Source organism: Myodes glareolus, chromosome 22 (assembly GCF_982192425.1).
Source record: "Myodes glareolus chromosome 22, mMyoGla1.1, whole genome shotgun sequence".
Taxonomy (NCBI): Eukaryota; Metazoa; Chordata; class Mammalia; order Rodentia; family Cricetidae; genus Myodes; species Myodes glareolus.
Genome location: NC_142047.1, coordinates 9,052,418 through 9,077,533, shown reverse-complemented (window position 1 = coordinate 9,077,533; position 25,116 = coordinate 9,052,418). Strand labels below are relative to the sequence as shown.

The window sequence follows — 25,116 nt, the reverse complement described above, 5'->3', positions numbered from 1 at the left end:
GATGACACCAATATCTGTTCACCAGAGCTGGTCAGCCTTCAGGCCCTTCCACAAAGAACACGCCTCCAGCAGGCAGCTAGCTTGAGAGGGCAGCTCAGGGTCACAGCCACTGTTGAGTCCTGCCAGAAGGGCAGATGATCCTGGGCGAGCACTATTTTAAAAGAACGACCCTGGTGTACTTAAAAAAATAACAGTGACACTGGCTTTGCTGAGCCTCCATCTGCCCAATGGCCAGACTCGCAAGCCCCGCCTCTGTTTCAGTTGTTCCCAGTGTGACGGGAGCTGGGACCTGAAGGAGATTTAAGGTCAGAGTCTGTGTGAAATACATAGCCCTAAGGGGCATAGAAGTTAGTAAACTCCCATGGGGGCCAAGGCCATCTTGAGTGTTAACTCCAGTCCACCGTGCACATACGAGCTAGCGAAGTGCTTTTCCATCTTCTCCAAGTGCGCGGAGTGGTTTCTCAATGGGAACGCATTGTTTCTACAGCGAGGGAATCCTTGGTCCTGGGAGCTGCCCGGTGCTGTGCTGCCTGTTCGGCAACATCTCCGACTCCCATCCACCAGGCCACGGTATAAACCCCTGCTCTGAAGATTAACCACCTCCCCCGCCCCCCGGATGTTGGCAAGGTCTCCTGAGGAGCACCTCCACCATGATAGATAACCACTGCCTGAGAAGGGAGCCAATGGCAGCGCTGCAGTTCTGGTCCTTAGCTGAGGGACTGACTAGTGAGGGTCTGCTGATGACCTCTGACCTGCCTACCGTGGCATCCTGGGGGCACATACTCAGCTGCACACCATGCTTGTTAGGAGTGCCCTACTGCTTCTTCTTAAGCCGTGACCACTTACGCCACTGAACCTACGGCTTTTCACACAGTAGAGCTATGCTTTAACACAGGTTGAAGTGAATATTTAACGCAGTCTAACAAAAAGAATGTCGCCCACACAAAATGAAAATAATGTCTTATACTGGTACCTCTAGCATGAGTGACTGTCGGGAAACTACAAGACAGTTGATTCAGACGCAAAGACCACATTATTGGTGGATTTTCCTGGACCATCCATGGAAAAGCTGAAGGAGACGTAACTGTTAGACACACTCATCTTTCTCCTACATGTACACGTGTACACACATTTCTTCTTCTTCTTCTTCTTCTTCTTCTTCTTCTTCTTCTTCTTCTTCTTCTTCTTCTTCTTCTTCTTCTTCTTCTTCTTCTTCTTCCTCCTCCTCCTCCTCCTCCTCCTCCTCCTCCTCCTCTTCTTCTTCTTCTTCTTCTTCTTCTTCTTCTTCTTCTTCTTCTCTTCTTCTCTCTCTCTCTCTCACACACACACACACCTGTTTCCCTATGGTACATTATCTTTTTTAATAGTAGTTAATTTAAATGTATCTCCAGATCCATTCATTAACTTTATAGTGTTGATTTTTCTCTCTGATGGCAGCATTCAAGGCTGGTGAGCTTGTCTCGTCTCTCCCCCGACTCTCACTTCTCATACAGAACCCATGAGAAAGTAGAGCCATGGACCTCTGTCTTGCCTGAATGGCTGAGGAACTGACCTTGGTTGTGAACTAGAACCCACAGGCTAATTCTCGTGTGGAATTTTAATAACCACTTTCCTTAGAACAACAAGGTTTGCAAGAAAGAACCTTTTCAGTTAAACACCTTTTAGGGGATTTATATTGCACAATCCTGATGAGTGGGTATTTGATCTGGAAGATCAAAGGAAACTCAGGAGCTACTTGGCTTCTGAAAAAATAGAATTTATTTTTATCTTTTGATCTTCATTTTTTAATTAAGGGACAGTTACCGTTGAGCCGCTTAGTGGTTATGGGCTCTCTGATAATATCTTTTAATAAAATCTGGTTACTTTAGAATTTAATCACCTTTGTTCATCTGAGCATCTTTTCATAGATGGAAATAAGGGAGGAGGGCTCCAGTTCTGAAAGGTCGCCTTGTTCTCTGCGGACAGCCTGGAGCCCTGTGTACTTGGTTATAGGAACTGTTTATGGGAGGTGAAAGGGAAATATTTACCTCCCCAGAGTTAAGGATTAAGAATATTGAAAGGATTTAGCAGGCTAAGAGCTTTGTTAACCAGGCTTGGGGCAGAGGCTCTGGGGTCAGGGCTTGCCTGCACATGCCTGACTCAGGTAAACTGTGAAGACCCTGAGCAGTCGCTGAGAGGACTAACAGCCTTCCATCCTGAAGGACCTAAGCAAACAGAATGCAGAATACTCAGCAAGCTTTTGTGGCGTGGAAATCCTAAGCTTATTTGTCTGGCTTTTCTTGGGAGTTTATTGGCACCTGCAAGAAAGACTAATTTTCCTTCCTTCCTTCCTTCCTTCCTTCCTTCCTTCCTTCCTTCCTCCCTCCCTCCCTCCCTCCCTCCCTTCCCTCCTCCCTCCCTCCCTCCCTCCCTTCCCTCCTCCCTCCCTCTCTTCCCTCCTCCCTCCCTCCCTCCCTCCCTCCCTTCCTTCCTTCCTTCCTTTTCTGGGCAATGTTGCGAGTGAACTGTATCAAAGACATAGACAAACACATGGGTATCTTTCCATAATTACAGAATTAATGGTAGCAATTTTCCAGCTACTTCCACCTTCATGGCAGTCTGGCCCAGCTTAACACAAAGTTTTTTTGTGTTAAGATTTATTTATTAATTATGTATACAGGGTTCTTCCTGCATGTATCCCTTTAGGCCAGAAGAGGGCGCCAGATCTCATTACAGATGGTTGTGAGCCACCATGTGGTTGCTGGGAATTGAACTCAGGACCTCTGGAAGAGCAGACAGTACTCTTAACCTCTGAGCCACCTCTCCAGCCCTTAATACAAGGTTTTAATTCCAACCTTGATTACTTCTATTAACTTTCATGTGAAACATCATAGAGTCTATCAGTCTGTCTGGGTTGTGAAATGGTTAAAGAGAGTTAAAGAGGCAGTCAAGAGTCTCTGTTTTCAGTGTCACAGACTGACGTGAATGTAAATAGAGCCTCTATTGATAAGGGACCCAGTTCTGCTACCAGGAGGAAGCTGCTGTGGTAGCGTCAGGAGCTGAGGGTCACAGGTTCGACAGAGCTGTAGAGGAAAACAGGCAAGCCTGCATGGGAGCAAGAAACCCAGAGCTGGGTGGGTGGGTGGAGGAGCAGACCAGGCGGCCTTGTCAACAGGGGGCTAACCCTGGGGCGACCCAGAGCTCTCTGCCTGCTTGTCCTGCGTGCACTCACTGGATATCAGAAAACAGGGTGGCAGCTGCTCCATTGCATCCTCAAGTCTGAGGGTGCACGCGGGTGCGCAATCACCCTGCATTCTCAAAACGGAGTCAGAAGCTGCTTGCCAAACATCATACCCTGAAGTCCTGCTGGCTTCCAGGTCTGAGTGACTCAGAGTGGGCACAACCCCTCGACAGTTACCAAGATGGCGTCTGAAAATCCACCGCTGTTAGTGGACTGTGGCTGACAGCTTCCTCTCTCCTCCCTTAGGCCATGAACATCGTCACCTCGGTGCTGCTTCTCTACGCCAAGGAGGAGGAGGCGTTCTGGCTCCTCGTGGCCTTGTGTGAGCGGATGCTCCCCGACTACTACAACACCAGAGTTGTAGGTGTGTGTGGCTGTGGTTAAACACCTTAGCCTGACTCGATCGGAAAAGAACTATAGCATCATGTTAGTTCATCTCCTCAGAGCCAAAGCCCAGCTTAAAGGGAGGAAGGGTTTGTTGTGGCTCTGAGCTTCCCCTACAGTCCACCATTCGGGGAGGTCACAGCAGAGGGAACACAAGGCAACTGTCACACTGGGTCCCACTCGGCAAACAGACGTAAATGTCAGTACTCAGTCTGATGCCCCCTTTTGTGTTTAGTCCAGGACCACGCCCTTAGGACAGTGATGCCCACATTCAGGGTGCCCCCTCACATCCTAGTTAAACTTCTCAGTAGCAACTTCCTGGGTGTGCCGAACCATGTGTCTCCTAGGTGATTCTAAATCCGGGAAAACTACCCATGTGGCACCAGCTTAAAACATAAGCAAGCCAGCGGTAAATGTGGACAGCTAGAATCTCTTTAAAAAAAATAAATAAATAAAGCTTTGAGGTCTGGATGGCTCAGAGGCTAAGAGCATTGACTGCTCTTCCAGAGGTCCTGAGTTCAATTCCCACCAACCACATGTTGGCTCACAACCGTCTATAATGAGATCTGGTGCCCTCTTCTGGCCTGCAGGCAAAAATTCAGACAGACCGCTGTATTATAATAATAATAATAAATAGACTGCTCTTAAGTCTAGAGAGGGAGGGGAAGGTGGGGAGGGAGAGGGAAGCGGGGAGGAGGTGGAAATTTTTAATAAATAATAATAATAATAATAAATAAACATAATAAATATTAAAAATAAAGTTTTGAAAGGCAGTTCATGCCCTGGGACCCCACAGCTAACAATATTTGCATAAATAAGGGCTTAGCAGTGCGATGGGCAGTTCTTACTGTCACTTTGTCATAACCCAGACTCACGGGGGAAGAGAATCTCAGTGAGGCATTGTCCAGCTCAGGTGAGCCTGTGGGGATATCTGAGGAGGATTGTCCTAACTACCTTAATTGATGGAAGAAGCCCCAGCCTGAGCGGACAGCACCATTCCATTTTGGGGGCCTGGGCTGCGTGGGCACAGAGAAGGCTAGCTGAGCACTAAGCATGAAGGTTCTCATTTTTCTCCGCTCGCCTGTGGGTGTGAAGAGCTGCAGGTTCATGCTGCCTTGAGCGCCCTGTGGTGATGGGTGATGGACTGTATCCTGGACCTGCGAGCTCAGTTCAGCCCCCGCCCCCCCCCAAGCTGCTTTCCTCAGGGCGTTCTGTCATAGCAACAGAAGCGAAAGTTGAACACAGCCCGTCCGTCCGTTTGATCTGGATCTCCAGGAAGGTGCAGGGCTAACAGTCCTTTCGTGTCGCCCACTCAGGGGCCCTGGTGGACCAGGGCGTCTTCGAGGAACTGGCGCGAGACTATGTCCCGCAGCTGTACGACTGTATGCAGGACCTGGGCGTGATTTCCACCATCTCCCTGTCGTGGTTCCTTACGCTGTTTCTCAGCGTGATGCCGTTTGAGAGTGCGGTGGTGGTCGTGGACTGTTTCTTCTATGAAGGAATCAAGGTGATATTCCAGCTGGCCCTCGCTGTGCTGGACGCCAACGTGGACAAGCTGCTCAACTGCAAGGATGACGGGGAGGCCATGACGGTTCTGGGAAGGTATGTCTTTGTCTGACCTTGACGCCACCTCAGGAGCATGACTTCATTGATCAAAAGACCTACTATTCCCTGTGACCAAGGACATATGATTTTCCATTTTTAAAATAATATCTATTCGGGTAGCTACCCCTGTGAGCGTATGCAGAGGGCACTGGGCATCTCTTTGTCCATCACTCACCACTAAACCTTTTGAGGCAGGGTCCCTCCCTAAAGCTGGGACTCATGTTTCCTTGGCGAGGTTGGAAGTCAGCAAACCCCAGAAATCCTCCTGGCTTCTGTCTTTGCCTCCCTTAGAGCTGGAGTTGCAGTGTGCAGGGCATCTGGCTTGTGACTTGAGTGCTAGGACCCAAACTCCAGCCCTCAGGACCACACAGCGAGTGCTCTTAGCCCCCAGCCCTCTCTCGAGCCCAATATTCTTTTTCTTTAAAGGGAAAGGGTGTTTGTTTCTGCTGTTAAGAAAATCTTAGTAAGGCCTGGTGTTGCTCAGTGTAATCCCAGCTGCTCAGAAGGCTGAGGCAGGGGGATCATATGTTCAAAACCATCCTTGCCAACTTAGTGAGAACCAGTCTCAAAATAAAAAGTAGAAAGGGAACTGGGGCCGTAGAGTTGCTTAGCATGCCGAAGGCGCTAGATCCGATCCCCAGGACTTCAATGAGAAAGAGAAAAACAAACAACAGAAACAAGGAAATCTCGGGTTTTTGATTTAATATGTACAGTCTGAGATGGGTAACTGAGGCATTCCAGTTCCTTTCCAGTGATAGCCGGTTCATGTCTTAACCAAGGTACCTAGACAGTGTGACCAACAAAGACAGCACCCTGCCTCCCATCCCTCATCTCCACTCGCTGCTCAGTGACGACGTGGGGCCCTACCCTGCGGTGGACATCTTCAGACTCATAGGAACATCCTACGAGGTAGGTGTGCTTCCCAGCCGTGGATAACAGTGCCCAGTGTTTCTACCCAGCTCAGCTGGGCACCCATGCCTCTCCTACCGCGTCTCAGTCCAGCTTGCACTGTCGTCATAGATACAACAGTCCAACTGCTTCAGAAAGACTAAGGATGGATTTCTCTTGGTTCTAGAGCCTTGGAAGCCCAAGGTCAGGTGCTTGAATATTACAACCTCATCTTTCTGTTTCCTTGGACACCATCTGTGTCCTGCTAGTAGGAGGAACCATGTCCTCATGGGGCCGAAGTTCGGGAGAAAGAACCTGCTTCTGCAAGCCCTTTCCTTAGCTTCCTTTCTAACCTAAACACCTGCAGATAAGGCCCTTCCTGTCAGTGCTGCAGCAACTGGGGATTAAGTTTAGACTTGAGTCTGGGAACAGACAGAAACCCCATCCGCTTTTACATTGTGAGAATTGGTTGTCGGAGGCAGACAACTGCCTATGAGCTAACAGTTTTGCTCTCAGAGATGGACGCTGAGTGGATTCCGGGATTTCTCATGAGCCTTAACTTGTTGTAAGTGGTATGACAAGCTCTGGCCCTTTGACATATGATCTAAAAGCATGTCAGATTCACACTCAGTGGACTGAGGAGCCATTATGGGAAAGCTTCGTGGATGACTCATTCCTTATTCCCACACTAAGTAGTTAGAAATCCCCTGAAGTATGTAGTTCCAGATATGACGGTTGTTTACTTATGTATTTTTAATTTAATTTATTTTTACTGAGGAAAAAGTCTTGTCACGTCTCTTGGGCTATCCTTTAATCGTTACCAGTATCTCACTAGAGAGGACCACTCAGTCACGGTTTATAGTCAATTGAAAAATCCTGATTTCAGTCAACTGGGACCACACCCAGGTATTCAAGGAGCTAGGTGTGGCCTCGAATGTCCAGACCACTGGGCTTTTAAAGGTGGAAACCACGTCCTGGTACCTCGGTTGGCAGTTTCACAGACGCAGAATAGAGCTGGATACTTTTCCATGGGATTCTCCATCAAGGTTTCCAAATTCTAGTCAATCCTGCAAAGGCCTCAACAAGAATACAAGATGGAGGAAACTCTGCAACGCCTTACCCTGTCCCAGAAGTGGTTAATCCTCCTAGCTCAGCCTCTTGAATCCTAGAAAATCTTAGCAAGGCTGTGCTACTGAATTTGGCCTTTGATGGCTACGTGTGTGTGTGTGTGTGTGTGTGTGTGTGTGTGTGTGTGCGCGCGCGCGCGCACGCGGCACACATGCATGTGGTGGTCAGAGGTTAATGTCAGTTTTTTCCACCAATCGCTTTCCACCTTACTTTTTTGAGACAAGATCTTCTTGCTAAAAATGGAGCCCCCCAGTCTGTCTACCTTTCCAGAAGGCTCCATAAATCTCTCTGTCTCTATCTTCCAAGTACTGGTTTGTTTGTTTTTTTTTTGTGAGGCTTTTGGGGATTAGAACTTAGGTCCTCAACCCTGAGCTGCAAGCCCTTTCCTGAGTGAACCATTGCGCACCCCCACAGTCACTGTAGAGGCTCACTGAGCTGCTGTTGGGACCTGAAGACTTCCCTCCCCTGGGAGCTTCTCTCTCTCAGGCACCGTTAAATGAATCCCTTCGTCATTAATGACAATCCTTACCAACCTCTGAACTGAGCTGTTTAGTAGAAATAAATGTGATGTCTTCCTTTCTTCTCTAAGACGGAAGGACATGCAGGCAGTGCTAGGCAGGCTAGCCTTGAAGAGATGGCCAGCTCACTGAATGCCCCTGTGGATTTCTGGCCCGCAGAGGCTGTTGAAGGAGCATGGAGATCGACAAGCACTCCTCCCAGGCTCTACATCCCTCAGCCTTGGGGCAGACACCCCCTTTGCCCATCAGACACACATGTCATCACACACAGCCTCACATCCAAGCTTCCTTCCGGATAGGCTGTCGACGCAAGGAAAACACATGTGACTGAAATTTCGTTCTGCCTCTGATATGTGAGGAGAATCTCTGGATTAGTAACTCATAGTCCCTAAGTGGCTTTCCCACATAAAATCTAGTCTAGGTCACTGTCGTGGAGAGAGCCTTTTATCCTGTCGTGAACGTTTCCACCAATCTGCAGGTGTCCCCGTGTACCTTAGCACGTATTTGCAGAACCATCAATATTGTTCCTTTTCAGAAATTTGGAACAATCCGGGCAGATTTGATTGAACAAATGAGATTCAAGCAGAGGTTAAAAGTCATCCAGACCCTGGAGGACACCACCAAACGCAACGTGGTAAGTCCTCTGAAGGGCAGGGGGCAGGGGGATACCTCACTTTCCCTCTCCTGGCGCACATTCCTGCTGGCTCCTCAGTTCGAGCTTCTCAGAACCTGAAAGAAGAGCTTAGGGGCTCTCTGGGCATGGCACGGCGTGTTGTGAGTGTGCAGGGGTCACTGTGCTTGCGCTTTCTAGGTACGGACCATCGTGACCGAGACCTCATTTACCATCGACGAGCTGGAAGAACTGTACGCTCTTTTCAAGGTGAGTTTCAAAGTTAAGTTCAAGTCCACACAAAGAGGTGAAAGAACCTTCTCTAACTGTTCTAGGACCTCTGAATCTTTCTGTTAGGTGGTCTAGGGGTTCCATAGGTCCCCAACATGCACAACAAAGAAGGCAGAGCCAGGAGAACAAAGCTGTCTTCCTTAATAGGAAAAACAAATCAATTACTAGCACTAATTTAAGTTGAGGTTTTAGCTCATTTCCTCGCCAGGTGGGTTGTTTTCTTGGACCTCAGAACACAGAACCTGGATTTCTAAAGCTCCATAGAACAGTGGTGATCACGTTCAAATTCTACCTGGAATTTTTAATGTCTCCTTCTGAGCCCCAAGTCACCCTTAAAGAAAAATACAATTTAGCTAGAAGAAGCAGTTTGCTAAGTTAGGAGACCTGGTTAGTTTGAATTTGCTGTCTCAGAAGTCTGCTGGGCTGTGGTTGGCCCTTCGGCCCTGGGCTGTGGTGATGCCGAGATTTGGGGTAAACGGGCCTGGAGGACAGAAATCACTGCATCATGGCAGCCAGGGGACAGAAATGCACCACCAGAGAGGCCAAGACAAGACTTGACACACTTCCTTCAACAAGCCTCCACTTCCAGAAGTTTCTGTTGTGGCTCAGTAAGGCCAATTATCCACAGTTGAAGGCCAGGCTCTCACGATTCAGTCACCTCTTGATGATGGGCTCCATCTTCTGGGAACCAAGTTTCTTTGTTCGATTTTTGAGACAGGGTTTCTCTGTGGCTTTGGAGCCTGTCCTGGAACTCGCTCTTGTAGACCAGGCTGACCTCGAATTTACAGAGATCTGCCTGCTTCTGCCTCCCCAGTGTTGGGATTAAAGGCGTGTGCAACCACTGCCCGGCTGGGACTAAGTTTTTAACATAGAGTTGTGCTGTGGGGATGGTTCACACCAAATCCTAACGAGAACTGTCTCTATGTCTAGGGAAGAGCATTATGGGTTTCATTCTGTGTTTCACATTAAGCTACTATTAGTACTAGAAAAATAACAATCTAATCATTTTTAATATAATTCTGTTCTACAAAACAATTTTTGTCACTGTTATTGTCAATGTCTCATCTTAGAATGTGGCATTTGACAGGGAAAAGGTTTATCAGGCTTTATCACACAAGAAACAATCTGTCACAATCTCTAATTTACTCTCTGGACTAAATCTGCAGCTAGATGTGGTTTACGCCTCTCAGCCCGATGCCTGGGAGTTTGAGGCAGGAACTTCAGGAGATCAAGGACATCCTTGACTACAGAGCAAATTTGAGACCAACCGAGCTTGCATGAAATATTGTCTCAAAAACAAAAGCCACCAATAAATCAAAATGTGACTCTTTGGTGCAGTTCCAAAAGAGTCCAAGGACAAGCATAAAGGACAACACCAACATCCTGTGGGCAGCTCCTAGGGGAGCAGAGTTTGGGACTTAGGGGTCTCCCCAATGTGCTCACTTATCTCTTAGTCACTAGAGGGCGCCACTATCTCTCTATTTGGTGGGTAGGCCAACTGTGTATTGACTTGATGGATAATTGATCAGTGTAGTATGGTCCTGCATTCTTGGAATGAGACACTGATTTCTGGGCAGAGCATCAGGAAGCTACTGCTGGCCTAGCTCTGCATTCTCTCCCCAACATCTCTTAGACATCCGGGTTCTCAAGTTAGCGTACCTGCGTATGACAGGAAGGACACACGCCTGCAGACCTAACGCCGTGCCTGGGGGTGGGGGTGGGGGGTAACACTATGTGATTTGGGGCTCGATGACCGGGAGTGACCACTCTGTGTTGTTTTTAGGCTGAACACCTAACCAGCTGCTACTGGGGCGGGAGCAGCAATGCCCTGGACAGGCACGACCCCAGCCTGCCGTACCTGGAGCAGTATCGCATTGACTTTGAGCAGTTCAAGGGCATGTTCGTTCTTCTCTTTCCCTGGGCCTGCGGCACTCACTCCGACGTGCTGGCCTCTCGCCTGTTCCAGCTGTTAGATGAGAACGGGGACTCCTTAATTAACTTCCGAGAGTTCGTCTCTGGCCTGAGTAAGATATTCTTGCATGAGTTGGATGGGGTTGTAACCTGGGGTTCCTCTCTGCTTCCCTCGGAGTCCCTACACTGGGTCTAGAGGAAGGAGGAGCACCGACAAGGATTACATGCTGGTTGTAAGATCGTGTTTAGTTAACAGCTGTATTCTATGGACAATCTCCAGCCTTCTACATGAGACAGACGTCAGCTGAGTTCAAAATATATCATCAGAGTGCGTGTAAGGTGGCCCAACAGGTGAAGGCACCTGCTGCCAAGCCTGATGATCTGAGTTCAATCCCCAGAGTCCCCAGAATGCAGAAAAAGGGCCGACCCCCACGAGTGTCCTCTGACCTTCATACAAGAGCTACGGCACACACACATGCACACACATACACACACAACCGTAGACATACGTAATTAACATGATGTAGGCTTTTTTTTTAAAAGATACATTAATGGAGAATACATGCAGCAGTGAAATCCTAATGTAATCGTCCAACACTGATAGGTTTCCCAGAGAAAAGGGAGGAGCTAGGTCAGTGGTTCTCAACCTGTGGGTCGCAACTCCTTTGAAGGTCAAACGGCTCTCTCCCAGGGGTCACCTAAGAGCATTGGAAAGCACGGATATTTACACTATGATTCGCAACGGCAGCAAAGTCACAGCTGAGTAGCAGCAAAAATATTTTTATAGCTGAGGAACTGTATTTAAAAAGGTCACAACATCAGGAAGGTCGAGAACCCATAATCTAGATTCTTAGACTGTATGCCTCTGTTTTACAAAACAAATATAATAATTAAAAATATGTTCTATATAAAAATAATTGCCTATAGGTAAACCTTTCTAATATGTAATTTTACGCTATTTTGAAGTAACATTAAATTTATTTTAATAAAAGACTGGAAAATTATAGTCTCTCACTGTCTAAGTGGAAGTCTTTCCTGTCTGTTTCCTGGCTAAAGGACTACCCACAGCTAGGACAAGCGAGTGCATGCACACACACACACATGCACACACACCATCCACCCGACAAACAGGGCACGGGCTGCCCCCTATCCACCTTGCTCATGTCCCTGTATTGTTGCTGGCCTCTTGTTCCATTTATAATTGGATGAGGAGAATGTGTGGTAAAAGAGCTTGGCCCACTTGATGTGAGGCTGGGGTGTAACAACTTTTGTGTCTGGCTGTCAGAATGAATTTCAGAGGTGTGCCCATGTGGTGCCTTTGCATCCATTCCTTTTCTCGCCCCTGTGACAAAATGTCTAACAACTGACTTAAGGCTGACGGACTTGCCTTGGCCCACAGTTTGGGGCTCATCACAGTGGGGAAAGCATTGGCAGCAGGAGCGTGAAGCATCTACAGGTCGCACTGTGCCTGCAGTCAGGAGCTCAGTCTGGGACTCCAACCCTGTGGGTCCCCCTGACCCCAATCAGCCAGGATGCAGGGGAGCTGGGGAGCTGGGGAGTTTTGAGTACAGCCCCAGAGATTATGTCCCAGGTCAGCTGTTTTCTGAAGCAAGGGGAGGGAGGACAGACAAATAAGGGGGAAATGCACCTAATTCTCACGTCTGTGTCCCTGATTAATCTCATAAGTTGCCTATGTGGCTTTTAATGCCCTGATTGAGGAGCCTGTGGGAGGCAGTGTAGGGAGGAAGCGGCGGGGAGGCGGGAGCTTTCCGAGCACATCAGTTAGGTTAGCAGACTGCTGGCCACATGATTTCTGACGAGCCGGTTCTCTGGCAGGGAAACAGAAGCATAATTGATTCTAACTTGACGTGGCCTTTGTCTGTTTGGAGCTGAGTGGGTTCAGGTCTGATTAGTGCAGGGAGACGCTGTCTGGGAGATGTCTGGCACGTGGCCAATGGATGCTCCTCTGTCCCACATCTGGTCTGGGAGCCCGTGCACCCCACGTCATGTTAACACTGATATCTAGGATGTGTTTTCCAACACCAGTGAACTCGATCTAGAAACTCCCTCTTAGATGCCCAGGTGAACCTAGGTGCTATTAAACTGACAGCCAGCAGTAACCAGTTGTGCCTTGCACCATATGCTTTAAATGGTGAAGCCAGGCCAAGATGAACGACCAGCATAGAGCCAGTGATGGCTCCAGAAAACACCCCCTGCCCCTGCAGAAAGAATGGCCAGAGGAAGCTGGAAGTGTATTACTCGGGGAGAGTCCTCTTGGGTTAAGTAAGTCTCTCACTGTAATTAGGTATAGCCTTGTGCACATACTTGGGGCAGGCTTATGTGGAGAAGCTTGAAGTGTGTGTGTGTGTGTGTGTGTGTGTGTGTGTGTGTGTGTGTGTGTGTGTGTATAAAACACAGACTCCTTTAAACTGACAAAGGCTAACACTCCTGCAGTATTGTCATGCTAAGCACTGAGCCAGTGCTTTCTAGGTATGTTTTTACTTTGCCCTGAGGCACAGGCTGCAAAGTGCAGGTTAGAATTCCGGCCGCCCGTGGACACAGTTTGTGCGTTGCTGTCACACCGAGTAAAGCCACTGTCACCTGCCTCAGTCTGTTCCAGCTACTAGAACAAAGTGCTTCTTAGACTGAGTGATTTTTACACAGGGGAAATGAATGGCTCACAGTCCTGGAGGGTGAGAACTGCAAGATCAAGGGAACATCCCAGTCAGTTTATACGGTGGATCCCAGTCAGTTTATACGGTGGATCCCAGTCAGTTTATACGGTGGATCCCAGTCAGTTTATACGGTAGACAGTTCCTTCTCTGTGTTGACCGTGATGCAAATGCAAGCGCCTCCCCTGGAGTCCCTTTGGTCAGGACACCAATCACATTGTCAGCACCTTCCTGACCTACTCACCCCTCAAAACCAATGGCTCCATCCACACTGGAGGTCAAGGTTCAACTTAGGACTTGTAGATGACACCAACCTTTTGGGTCTACCTGCCTACTGTTAACGTTGCTGTTGACCGTGGAAGAAACAAAAGCTAGGTGAAGTCAGGTGACTTACAGAGACCAGATAACCATAATGTCCCTTCCCACCTGGATTCCGAGTCCTCGCTCCCTCTTCCGAACTGTCTCATCCTCGGGGACTTAAATATATATTTCCAAAAGATTTCCTGATTTCAGGAGTAACTCAGAGGAAAGTAGCAGGATTTTTTTTATTGTTGTTGAACCTTATAAAGTCAGAATAAATTAAAATGCAGGTTAGAGCAAAATTAAAACATTTCAGGAAACTAAAAAAAAAAAACATTGAGTAATTTGGAGTTAATCTTAAATGTGTTCTTCTTTTATTACTGAATTCATAGTTGTTTAGGATATTAAGGCCCAGTTTTTTAATCTTTCCCATTAATAAATCACTTAGAATACATATAACTATTAATCTACCTGATACATTTAAAATCACTGTGTGTATTAATATATATAGTTTTATTGTCATGGGATCCCAGTGTCAGGGTCATTGGTAGACTTTTCTGTTGTCGTCTAGTGTCACGAAGGGGAAACTGAGGACAAGGAGAGGCCAACTCTTCTGTAGTGCACTGTTGAGAACAAAGCATTTGAAACTAAGCCTCCTGGTGTGAGAGTCTTAAAACCCAAGTAGGTCCCAAGCAGAGCTGTTGCCTCACAATGCCTTGGTTCACTATATAAAAAGTCGACTTTTACAAGAGCTCTCTAGATCTGGTGACATCACCAACTCACAGGACCCATTTCACACTGGTTCTTCCATGATCCCTAGGTGCTGCGTGCCATGGGGACCTCACAGAGAAACTCAAACTCCTGTATAAAATGCACGTCTTGCCAGGTAAGTGGCCACACAGGGCAGCGTGCATCTGGTGCCCTGGACCTGACTCTGCGTCTCTTCCTTTGCTGGTACCTGTCTGCCTGCCATTCTTTCGCAAAGGCCAGGCCGAGTTGCTACTTTTCACCTGCGTTCCTGAAGGAGGGTGTCCTTGATTTGTCGTTTGCCTGTCTCAGAAATGAGCTGAGCTCCTAGAAGACCTCACACCTCTCTTTAAGAGAAAGGGTACGGAGGCTTTGATGGCAAGTAGGACACAAACATTCCAATGGGGAAAATGAGATGCTGAAGGTTTATATTTTGAGGAGCAGTTTTAACATTGGTGGGCCTGCTGCTGAGGCCTGGGGCTCAGTTCTAAACCAGTCTATCAAATACTAAAAAATAATAATAATAATAATAATAATAAAAGTTAAGGCATTTGCACTCATCCCAGATGGGAGTAAATGTGGGTGTGTGTAGCAAACAGTGTCCTACAATTGACCCATAAAATATTATTTCAGTGTCTTTGGGAAATCTCCCTGACAGAGAAGAAAATGCAGAGGGAGTTAAAATGGAGTTAAAGACAAAGTCACTCCCACAGAGACCTCCATCCCTCTTGGATAACTTGATTTTTGGTCCTACCCCCGCCCCCCATCATTTGCCTGAGTGAAGCCGCAGGGCGATTGGTAATGAAAAGTCCCCAGACTATCCTAATACAAAATATACAGCTTTAATAAACAGAAGGAAGACTTTACACCAGCTTACACCAAAATCCAAACGATCCGTCTGGACGCAGGAGCCAGGCGAGAGAGTTAGCGGGAACATGCTTGCAGGTTTATAGGCAAGCTTTAGCCTAAGGGCGACACGCCCCACAAACAGAAAGTGATTGGCTGAACTCCCCTATCAGCCTGAGTGAGGAAACTTACTGTTGAGTCACGGCCCACCACTCTCCCACAGAGCCATCCTCCGATCAAGACGAGCCCGACTCTGCCTTTGAAGCCACTCAGTACTTCTTTGAAGACATCACCCCAGAATGCACACACGGTAGGTGACGTTTCTCCCTTGGGGACTGCAGTTCAATCCCCAAACTCACATTTTAAAACAAGTGAGGTGTGCATAGCATACATTTGGAACTGTTCTGAGGAGGCGAAGACCCCTGGACAAGTAGCCTGACGTAATGGACAAGCACCAGGCCAAAACCAAGGTAATGGTATTCCCAAACACATCCAAGTTTGTTCTCTGACTTTTGTGCACATGCACACAGCCATGCACATGCACACACTTGATGGGGGAGTTTAAGACAATTGAAAGACAACGTTGTCATAATTTGTCAATGCCCTATATAACAGCTGCAAAGCGAAGGGCACCTCATAGGCTAGACCCAAGCGACTGCCTGTTTGGAACCCGTGAACTTAGAAAACTGTTCACATTTTAAATTTAAAATTTTTTTTAAACTCAAATGTCATGTATTTCTTTCCGTGTAAAAAAAAAATGTGTAAAATGTGAACTCTAGTACTGATAATAAAGTTGAAGGAGCACACTCCGTGTTACATTTAACTGTACACTGGAAACAGTACCAAGCGGTTAAAACAAAAACTAAGGCTAAAAGACAGGCAGGACTCTGTATCCACAGGCACAGATTCAGCCAATTGTTTACTGAAGAATATTCCATCAGAAACAGCGCCTCTAGATTGAACATGTGCAGCCCCTTTCTTTCCTTGTTTTTATATCCTAAACACTGGGGCGTTCCAACTGTTTACATAGCATTTACATCTCATTAGTTGCAATCCCGAGACAGTTTAAAATCCGTGGGAGGTTGTGTATAGACTGCACACAAGTGCACAGCAGATCGGAGTGCCTGTGGATGCTGGTGTCCACAAGATGGTCCTGGAACCAATCCTCCATGGAGTTCCATCTGGCCCATTTCAGAAGTTTGCCAACCCCTCATCTGTGTGATTGTTTGGTCTACGGGGGTGCAGTTTGGCCTAAATATGCACTGTGGCTCACTGCATCTCGTTACTTCCGTGTTACTCGTGTGGCTTCTGTCTTGGGGTCCAGCACTCCACGCTGCTGCCTCTGGGCGTGGTTGTTTGCTTTGGCTTCTTAATTCTTGCTGTATCTGAACAAGTGCAGTGTAGGCCTGGCTTTAAAACCTGGTTTTAAAACCTCTGCGGATAGTGGAGATGATAGTTGCCAGATCTGGGGTGCTGGAGACCTAATGAGATCATACAGTCTGTAGTTACAGCCGCTCACGCAGTCCCGAGCATACCCACTGTTCTTCATACGGCCAGCTGTGTCTCTGCCACACATTTTCCTTACTTTGTTAGGGATGTCCATTTCAGAGAGGATCCTCTTCTTATGTAAAGGAATCTGAGATGGTCACATGCCACTCTGTGGAATGTCCTTAAACAATGCTTTTCAGAGTGTTTTTCTAACTCCAGAAGCGCTACTGCTTCATGTTGGATGTTTTGAAATACATACATATATACATATTTATACACACACACACACACACACACACACACACACACACAAGATAGGCTGGGAGATGGTGGTGTACACCTTTAATGCCAGTACTTGAGAGGCAAACACAGGTGGAGCTTTGTGAGCTCAAGGCCAGCCTGGTCTACAGAGCAAGTTCTAGGACAGTGAAACAAACAAGAAACAGAGAAACAAACAAGCAAAAAAGTGTGTGTGTGTGTGTGTGTGTGTGTGTGTGCGCGCGCGCGTGTGTGTGCCCCACAGACCATGTGTGGATGACAACCAGCCAGCGTCAGTTCTCTCCTTGCTATGCAGGTCCCAGGAACTGAGGTCAGGCCAGTAGGCTTGGGAGCAGATGTGTTCCCTGCTGAGCTCAACTTGCTGGCCCCCATTTTTATTGTTATTTTTAATGCAGTCTGTCTCTGAACTTCTTTATGTATGTGCTTAGTTAATTATGTTTTCTGTAAAGTCCAATGAGGATGTTGATGCCATTAGAATTTTTCTGAAAACAGTCTTCCTTTCCTCTGATGCCCACCAAAAATCCTCTTGTCCCAATGGGTCACCACCCCCACCGCCACACACACTGTGTTACAGTGTTATGAGAATAAGCCATACCCAAAGTCTTCCTCCTTCCAAAGTATCTCTGATGTCAAAATCTGGATCTTTGCCTTGGGATTGAAGAAGGCAAAAGTTGATGGGAGTCCCACTCTGTGACCACACAGTGTCAGGTAAAGATGAGCAACTCTCCCCCAGGCCCTGGAGGCCACTGGTGTCTGTCAACAAGTAATTATAAAGAGCTGTGACAAGGATGGCTTTCATACTCAAGTAAGGCTCCACCCTTTCCAGTCATACATCAAGGAGATTTCCTGTGCTGCGGTTGACAGGGCTCCAAACAGCAGGCAGAAGCTCCATGGCACAGTGGCCAGAGTTCACAGAGGTCACTGTAACATGATGGGGGCTGGCTTGTTGGGGTTTCTGTCCTGCCCTGCCACCCAGCTGTTTAGTCCTAGAAAAAAATCACACAAGAGATCTCTGTAAGTTATAATGCTGATTGGCCCATTATCTCTAGCCTCTTACTGGCTAACTCTCACATCTTAATTAACCCATTTTTCTGATCTATGTTAGCCATGTGGCTCAGTACCTTTTTCAGTTGGGCAGCTCACATCCTGCTGCTTCAGTGATCCGGGCAGGAATGGGAGGAATCAACTTCCTCCTCCCTAGAATTCTCCTACTCTCCTTGCATCATTTCCACTTCCTGTCTGGTTTTCCCACCTACACCTCCTGCCTGGCCAATCAGCATTTATTTAAAACATGATTGACAGATTACAGACAATTCTCCCGCACCAAGCTGTGACAATGATGGCTTTCATACTCAAGCGAGGCTCCACCCTTTCCAATCATACATCAAGGAGATTTCCTGTGCTGTGCTTGACAGGGCTCCAGACAGCAGGCAGAAGCTCCATGGCACAGTGGCCAGAGTTCACAGAGGTCACTGTTATGGTAAAAGTAAAATGTTGCAGGTCCCCGGGTGGCTACAGTGGGCAGTGGGTCCTGAGACCACGCCGCAGGTCCCCCAAAGTGGCAGAAGGCAGTGGGCTGCAGGCCCAGAGAGCAGCCAGTCCCAGGCAGGGAGCCACATGGTGGATGAGAGACCTCAACAGGGCAGCCAGTCCCATGATGAGAGTCAGACAGAGGGGCATGCCACGAGACCATGCTGCAGGTCACCAAAGGCAGCTGGCCCTGGACAGGGAGCCACACAGCAGGCGAGAGGCAGATAGATAGGCACACCATGCAGAGTGAGGTTAGATGTTTATTTAGTGGGTTATGGGGGGGGGGGGGGAGAAGAGCAGAGAGAGAGAAACCGAGTGGGGGGAGAGGAGGAGTCACAACAGCAGCTACCTCTCTGGGAAAGAGACAGAAAAGGGAGGGACTCAGACTGGAAGCTGAAAATCAGCTTGTCTCAGTGGAGGGGGGGAGGAGTGGGTGTGAACTGTCTCTTAAAGGGACAGGACAGATCATTACAGTCACCATGTCCATCTGCACCAAACTGCAGAATTAGGAATGTAAGGGGAAAACCACCCTAGATCCTGGCTCAAGTACCCTGGCCACCAGAAGAGCCACATCCCAGAAGAGCATGGGTTCACCAAACTTAAGGCAAATGAATCTGAAGATGTGGTAGCTGAGAGCTGGTCCATTCCTAGTAGCTATGGTAGCTATGGGGTCAAATATATCACCGGTTGTGACCCCCTGGACAAGGGCAGGCCCTGAACTCCTAAGTGCTTCCACTATGCTGAATCCTATATCCATCAAATCGTGCTCAGTAATAAAACTCACACCCCTTCTGGGAGAAAAAAAATAAAACCTCCTAACTTTCTAAGCATAGTTTTCAGATGGTTGCGTAATAACCACAGCTTGGGTTCACCATGTATTAAATATTATGAGTGTCTATTTGTCTCCTGAAGATTTTTCATGAATCAGGGAAGAGTTCCTTAGTCACATGGAGTCTGTCCCTCCGGCAAAAAACTGTCAAGGCAACTTTATTTTTATTTTTTCTGGTTTTCCAATACAGGGTTTCTCTGCAGCTTTGGAGCCTGCCCTAGGACTCGCTCTGTAGACGAGGCTGGCCTCAAACTCACAGAGATCAGCCTGTCTCTACCTCTCAAATACTGGGATTTAAAGGCATGTACCACCACTGCCTGGCTTAAAGATTTAGAAAGTGTGTGTGTGTGTGTGTGTGTGTGTGTGTGTGTGTGTGTGTGATGAGTGTGGAGTAACAGGCAGTTTTAAGCCACCTGTGTGGGTGCTGAGACTCAAACTCTAGACCCTGCAAGAGCATCATAGCTCGAACAGCTGAACTGTCTCCCTAGCTAAAATTTAAATTTTTGTTTGCTAAAACATGCCAGTGTGCCTGTAGGATATTCGTGTTCTCCTGATAAGCCTGTGTTTATTACTCTGTAACACCCTTCTTTCTTCTGAATATGTCTGGTAGTCGTTGGGTTGGACAGCAGGAGCAAACAGAGCGCAGAAGATGGCTTCGTCACAGTGAGTCTGAAACAGGACAAAGGTACGGCCATCTTCCTTTTTAGTTACCTGATTGCCGCCTGAGTTCCTGTTTCCTGGCCTACAAACACTCACCTCTTGGCATTTGCATTGTAGGGAAGAGGGCAAATTCTCAAGAAAACCGTAATTATCTGAAACTCTGGACTGCAGAAAATAAGTCTAAGTCAAAAAATGCAAAGGATTTGCCCAAGTTGAATCAGGTAAGAGACTATACAATAAAGTAAATATCCCCAACAACAGCGGGAGCTTGGCTCCTTAACTCTTATCTGCTTGGGTTTTGGGTATTGGGGTTTTTTGGTTGCTGTTGTTGTTGTTGTTGTAAGACAGGATGTCGTGTGGTCCAGGCTGACCTCCAACTCACTGTGTAGCTGAGGATGACCTGAATTTCTGACCTCCAGCCTCCACTTCCCAAGCACTAAGGTTACAGGCCTGTGTCCACCACACCCAGTTTCTGCAGGACCAAGCGCTGAAGCCAGGGTCTCAAGCCTGCAGGCAAACGCTCAGTAGTTGAGCTTTGTCTCCGGTCCTGTTTGCATTTATTTCTTTTGCATCAAAATTATGCTCAGCCTTGAGAAAACATTCTCCTGAAAGAAACTTTGAACAAGGAAGCACTCAGCTTTGAGAGTCCATCCATCCACCCCTACCATAAAATTACCTTTGGATGCTCAAGTTCAGGCTGTTTCCGCTTCACTGTGTTCAGCAATAGAAATGTTGAACACATGTCCCTATTAGAGGATATAACAGTTATAATCATGAAATGGTGGGTTTCCAGCTCAGGAACTGACAGGGCACCAGGTTAGAAGTGAAGGCAGTGCTTCCTTACAGGGAAGTGGGCAGCTGCGTCCCTGTCAAGGCTGTGATAGCTAACCCTTGCAAAAACCTTCAAAACTTCAGCGATGGAAGACGAGATGAATCTGCTGCCTCTTTAACGTTCTTCAGCAAGGAGAAAAAGAGAATAAAGGAAAGAAAAAGTAGCCGGGTGGTGGTGGCACACACCTTTAATCCCAGCACACGGGAGGCAGAGGCAGGCAGGTCCCTGTGAGTTCGAGGCCAGCCTGGTCTACAAGAGCTAGTTCCAGGACAGGCACCAAAAACTATGGAGAAACCCTGTCTTGAAAATAAAAAAAAAAGAAAAGAAAAGAAAAAGTAAACAGGGTGTGATGCCTAACATGGTGGTCTATGCCAGTCGTCCTGGTTCTGAGGAGGCAGAGAAAACAGGATAATGAATTTGAATGCAGCCTGTATATAGTAAAACTCTGTCTCAAAACAACCAAAGTGGAGGAGGCAGCAGCAAAAGAAGAAAGAATTAAGCAAAAATGTAGTCTAGTTATTGTGTGTGACGGGTGTGCTTTCATGTGCACAGGTTCACAAATGTGGTGTATGTGTGCATACACAAACGGAGGCCAGAGGACAGCCTCAGCTAAGCTACCATCCCTCAGGAGCAAGCCATTGTATGTCTGAGACAGTCTTACTGGCCTGTAGCTCACCAGTGAGCCGCAAGGGCTTCTCTATTTCTGTTTCCCCCTGTTCTGGGCTAGCGAGTACATGCCACCACACCTCCCTACCCTTTAAAATGTGGGTGCTTGGGAGACTGAGCCATCTTCCCCACCTCTGCTGTAGTCAGACTCTGGGTGATGAGTCTATGAAGGCTTTTATCTTTTCATCTTGCTAGTTTCATGGATATTTCAGATTTTTTTTAATTAAAAAAGAAATAGACTAATAAAGAGACCATAACAGTAGGTTCATCCCTTCTCCAAAGAACATTTTCCTGGGATCTTTAAGAGTCATAGTTGAGGGGCTAGGGAGATGGCTCAATGGTTAAGAGCACTGACTCTTCTTCCAGAGGTCCTGAGTTCAATTCCCAGCAACCACATGGTGGCTCACAGCCATCTATAATGAGATCTGGTGCCCTCTTCTGGGGTGCAAGTACACATGCAGGTAGTATACTGCCTACATACATACATACATACATACATACATACATACATACATAAAAAGAGTCGTGGTTTAGTACTTGCTTAGTCCTTGCTCTTAACTCCTCGCCTCCCCCACTCCTCCTCCAGGGCCAGTTCATCGAGCTCTGTAAGACCATGTACAACATGTTCAGCGAAGATCCCAACGAGCAGGAGCTGTACCATGCCACAGCTGCAGTGACCAGCCTCCTGCTGGAAATCGGAGAGGTGGGCAAGTTCTTCATTACCCAGCCTGCCAAAGAGGATGGCGTCACCGGACCACCCTGCAGCCAGGCCCTCCCGGGCATGCTCTTCCCCAAGAAGGGGCCCAGCCAGCCCTACACGGTGGAATCCGCAGAACCACTCCCAGCCGGCCTGGCAGCTGACAGTGAGGAACACTCCCTGGGAGGGCAGATGGAAGATATTAAACTGGAGGATTCCTCGCCCAGGGACAACGGGGCCTGCTCGTCCATGCTCATCTCCGATGATGACACCAAGGACGACAGCTCCATGTCGTCCTACTCGGTGCTGAGCGCCGGCTCCCACGAGGAGGACAAACTGCACTGTGAGGACATTGGGGAGGACACAGTCCTGGTGCGCAGCAGCCAGGGCACAGCCGCCCTGCCCAGGAGCAGCAGCCTAGACCGGGACTGGGCCATCACCTTCGAGCAGTTTCTGGCCTCACTCTTGACCGAGCCTGCTCTGGTGAGGTACTTTGACAAGCCAGTGTGCATGATGGCCAGGGTTACCAGTGCAAAGAACATTCGTATGATGGGCAAGCCCCTCACCTCGGCCAGTGACTACGAAATCTCTGCCCTGTCCGGCTGATACGGGACGGGAGGCGAAGGAGTTTTTATGTTCGTCTGTGTTGGGGAAGGGGGGGTTCTTTTCTTTTAAATTAAATATTTATTAGTATGTGGCTTGAAGCCTAGTGTTTTCATAATGTAATACAATTTAACCTGGTGAGAAATAGATAAACACCCCCAAAGTAAGGCACAAGCATTCTGCCTGTGGGGTATGGTGACCAGAATCTAGTTTATTCAGTGAATCCCCCCTTAAAAAAAACCAAGCTGTCAGTGATATGTGTATTATAACTTAGTACTCTTGCTGTCCAGCTGTATCCATGGTGTAAAACCAGTGCTGTCTGCGGCTAACAGACGGCCATGCTCTGTGTATCCGGGCTCCGAAATAAAGTTAGGTCTGGGAGGAAAATGGAGCATTGCACACACAAGGCTGTTTTCAGAAGGAAAGGGCATTGCCAGCTGGGTAAATCTTGAACTACTTTAGTAAGTCTTAAAAATGTTTTTTAAGATTTGAAATATATTTCATAAAAAAATCCTCTATCCAAAAATCCTATTCTACACTGGTCCCCCTTCAAGGAGGACACGTTTGGTTCCAAGCAGTTATGAAAATGTAAACAATGTTTACACGAGGCTGGAATGACAGATTTGATCTGTTTGGACATCGCCAACTTGCTCTGATTATTTCTGTCAGCCGGCCAGAAAACAGCGGGATCATCTGAGAATCCGCGCGTGAAGGCAGCAGGACCCAGACACAGAATCAGCTTCTTGTTTCGGTTTTTGTCTCTGAAGGACTAGAAGCCCTGACGCCTCTCCTCTGGGTCTTTAGATTCTCGTTACTCGTTGAAAATACGGCAAAAAAAAAAAAAAAGTAACAAAAAATAAAGCAATGCCCTTCGCCATTTCCATACTTTCTGTAGAGTCAAGAAACTATATCATGTATCACGTATGGCCAACTTTCCATAAGTCGGTGTAGATGTTATGTATGCAGTGAAGGGATTCTGCAAGATAACGTAACTAGATGTTTAAAACAGAACCTGTCACTTTATAGAACAGAATAGAATGCTCTGTCTGCTGAAGGGATGTGGAAATCAATGCTGGCACGCCTGCACTTTGAATTCATGCTCGTTTCGTACCGTTACGTCTTTGTTCGTCACAGAGGCCGGGAAACGCCCCCTTACTCTGGCCTCACAATCACGCTCATGGTTCCTTTGCTTGTTCTGACATACTTTCCCACTCACTCCCTTCTTTTATTACACACACGTCCTTCATTTAGCTGTTGCAGCTGTGATTTTTTTTATCTTGTTTACAGAATGATTTTTAAATTGTCAAATGAAGTAGTATGAACCTCAACTAGGGTGAATGTGAACAATAAATCGCTTCAGAAGTGACCGCGTCTCTGTGCCTGAGTTTCCGCATGAGGCCCACGCTGTCTCTCTGACAATTTTATAGGGAAGCTATCAGTAGACAATTATTTAACGGGTGACTATTTTGAGATAGAAGCTGTGTAGTGCTAAGAAGATGGCTCGGTGGTTAAACGCTTGGTGCACTTGGGTACAGACTGGTGCTTGGATCCCCAGGACCCCTCTAAAGCACGCTGTAGTGGTGGCATCTGTAATTTTAGTGCCCTAAGGTGAGAAGGGACGTCGGGATAGGAGACTCTCCAGACGTTCGTGGGTCATCTAGCCGTGGGCTCAACACAAGAACACACCCCAAAATGCCTACATATAAAAATAATACACAGAGATTTTTTTTAAAAGAGAATACAATGCAGAATTCCAAGAATATTTGAGACAAAAAATAGATAATCGTTATGAGTTACCTAACTTAGAGTGTTTGTGGTTGGAGAGACGGCTCAGCAGTTAAGAACATTTGCTGCCCTTCCAGAGGACTGGGGTTCTGTTCCCAGCACCATGTCAGGCAGCTCGGAACAGCCTGTAAGACACCCGAGGGGACTGAGGATGGGAGAAACACCCTCCCCATGGAAGACCACATGAGTTGGTCCTCCAATGCTGTCTCAGTTAGGGTTCCTTTTGCTGTGAAGAGACACCATGACCATGGCAACTCTTATAAAGAAAACGTTGAATTGGTGTCAGCTTCCAGGTCAGAGGTTTAGTTCATTGTCATCATGGAGGAAAACACGGCGGCATGCTGGCGGACATGGTGCTAGTGAGGAGCTGAGAGTGCTGCATCTGGATCCTTCAGTCGGCAGGAAGAGAGAGTGACCGTGGGCCTGGCTTGAGCATCTAAAACCTCAACGCCCACCCCCAGTGACACACTTCCTCCAACAAGGCCACACCTCCAATAGCGCCACTCCCTGTGATTCTGCGGGGGTCATTTCATTCAGACCACCACAAATAGCAAATGATCAGCTCTGAAACACACACACACTAGTGACATTACACAGACTGATCAAGCTGTACTTGGGTCTTATGTA

The 25,116-nt window shown here is 47.5% G+C and overlaps 1 protein-coding gene across 1 annotated transcript in view; it reads left to right on the top strand.

Annotated features, from left to right (window-relative positions):
• The window catches only part of Tbc1d9 (TBC1 domain family member 9), a 120,668-nt gene extending 96,598 nt beyond the window's left edge, over positions 1–24,070 (top strand). The window contains exons 11-21 of the mRNA XM_085682135.2: positions 3,467–3,584; positions 4,921–5,206; positions 5,989–6,118; positions 8,279–8,377; positions 8,555–8,623; positions 10,428–10,668; positions 14,348–14,413; positions 15,344–15,430; positions 19,857–19,931; positions 20,024–20,127; positions 21,991–24,070. Of these exons, the coding sequence (XP_085538261.1) occupies positions 3,467–3,584; positions 4,921–5,206; positions 5,989–6,118; positions 8,279–8,377; positions 8,555–8,623; positions 10,428–10,668; positions 14,348–14,413; positions 15,344–15,430; positions 19,857–19,931; positions 20,024–20,127; positions 21,991–22,707 (1,992 nt within the window). The 3' untranslated portion in view covers positions 22,708–24,070. The remainder of the gene's footprint in view (positions 1–3,466; positions 3,585–4,920; positions 5,207–5,988; positions 6,119–8,278; positions 8,378–8,554; positions 8,624–10,427; positions 10,669–14,347; positions 14,414–15,343; positions 15,431–19,856; positions 19,932–20,023; positions 20,128–21,990) is intronic.
• The last annotated feature ends 1,046 nt before the right edge of the window (positions 24,071–25,116 follow it).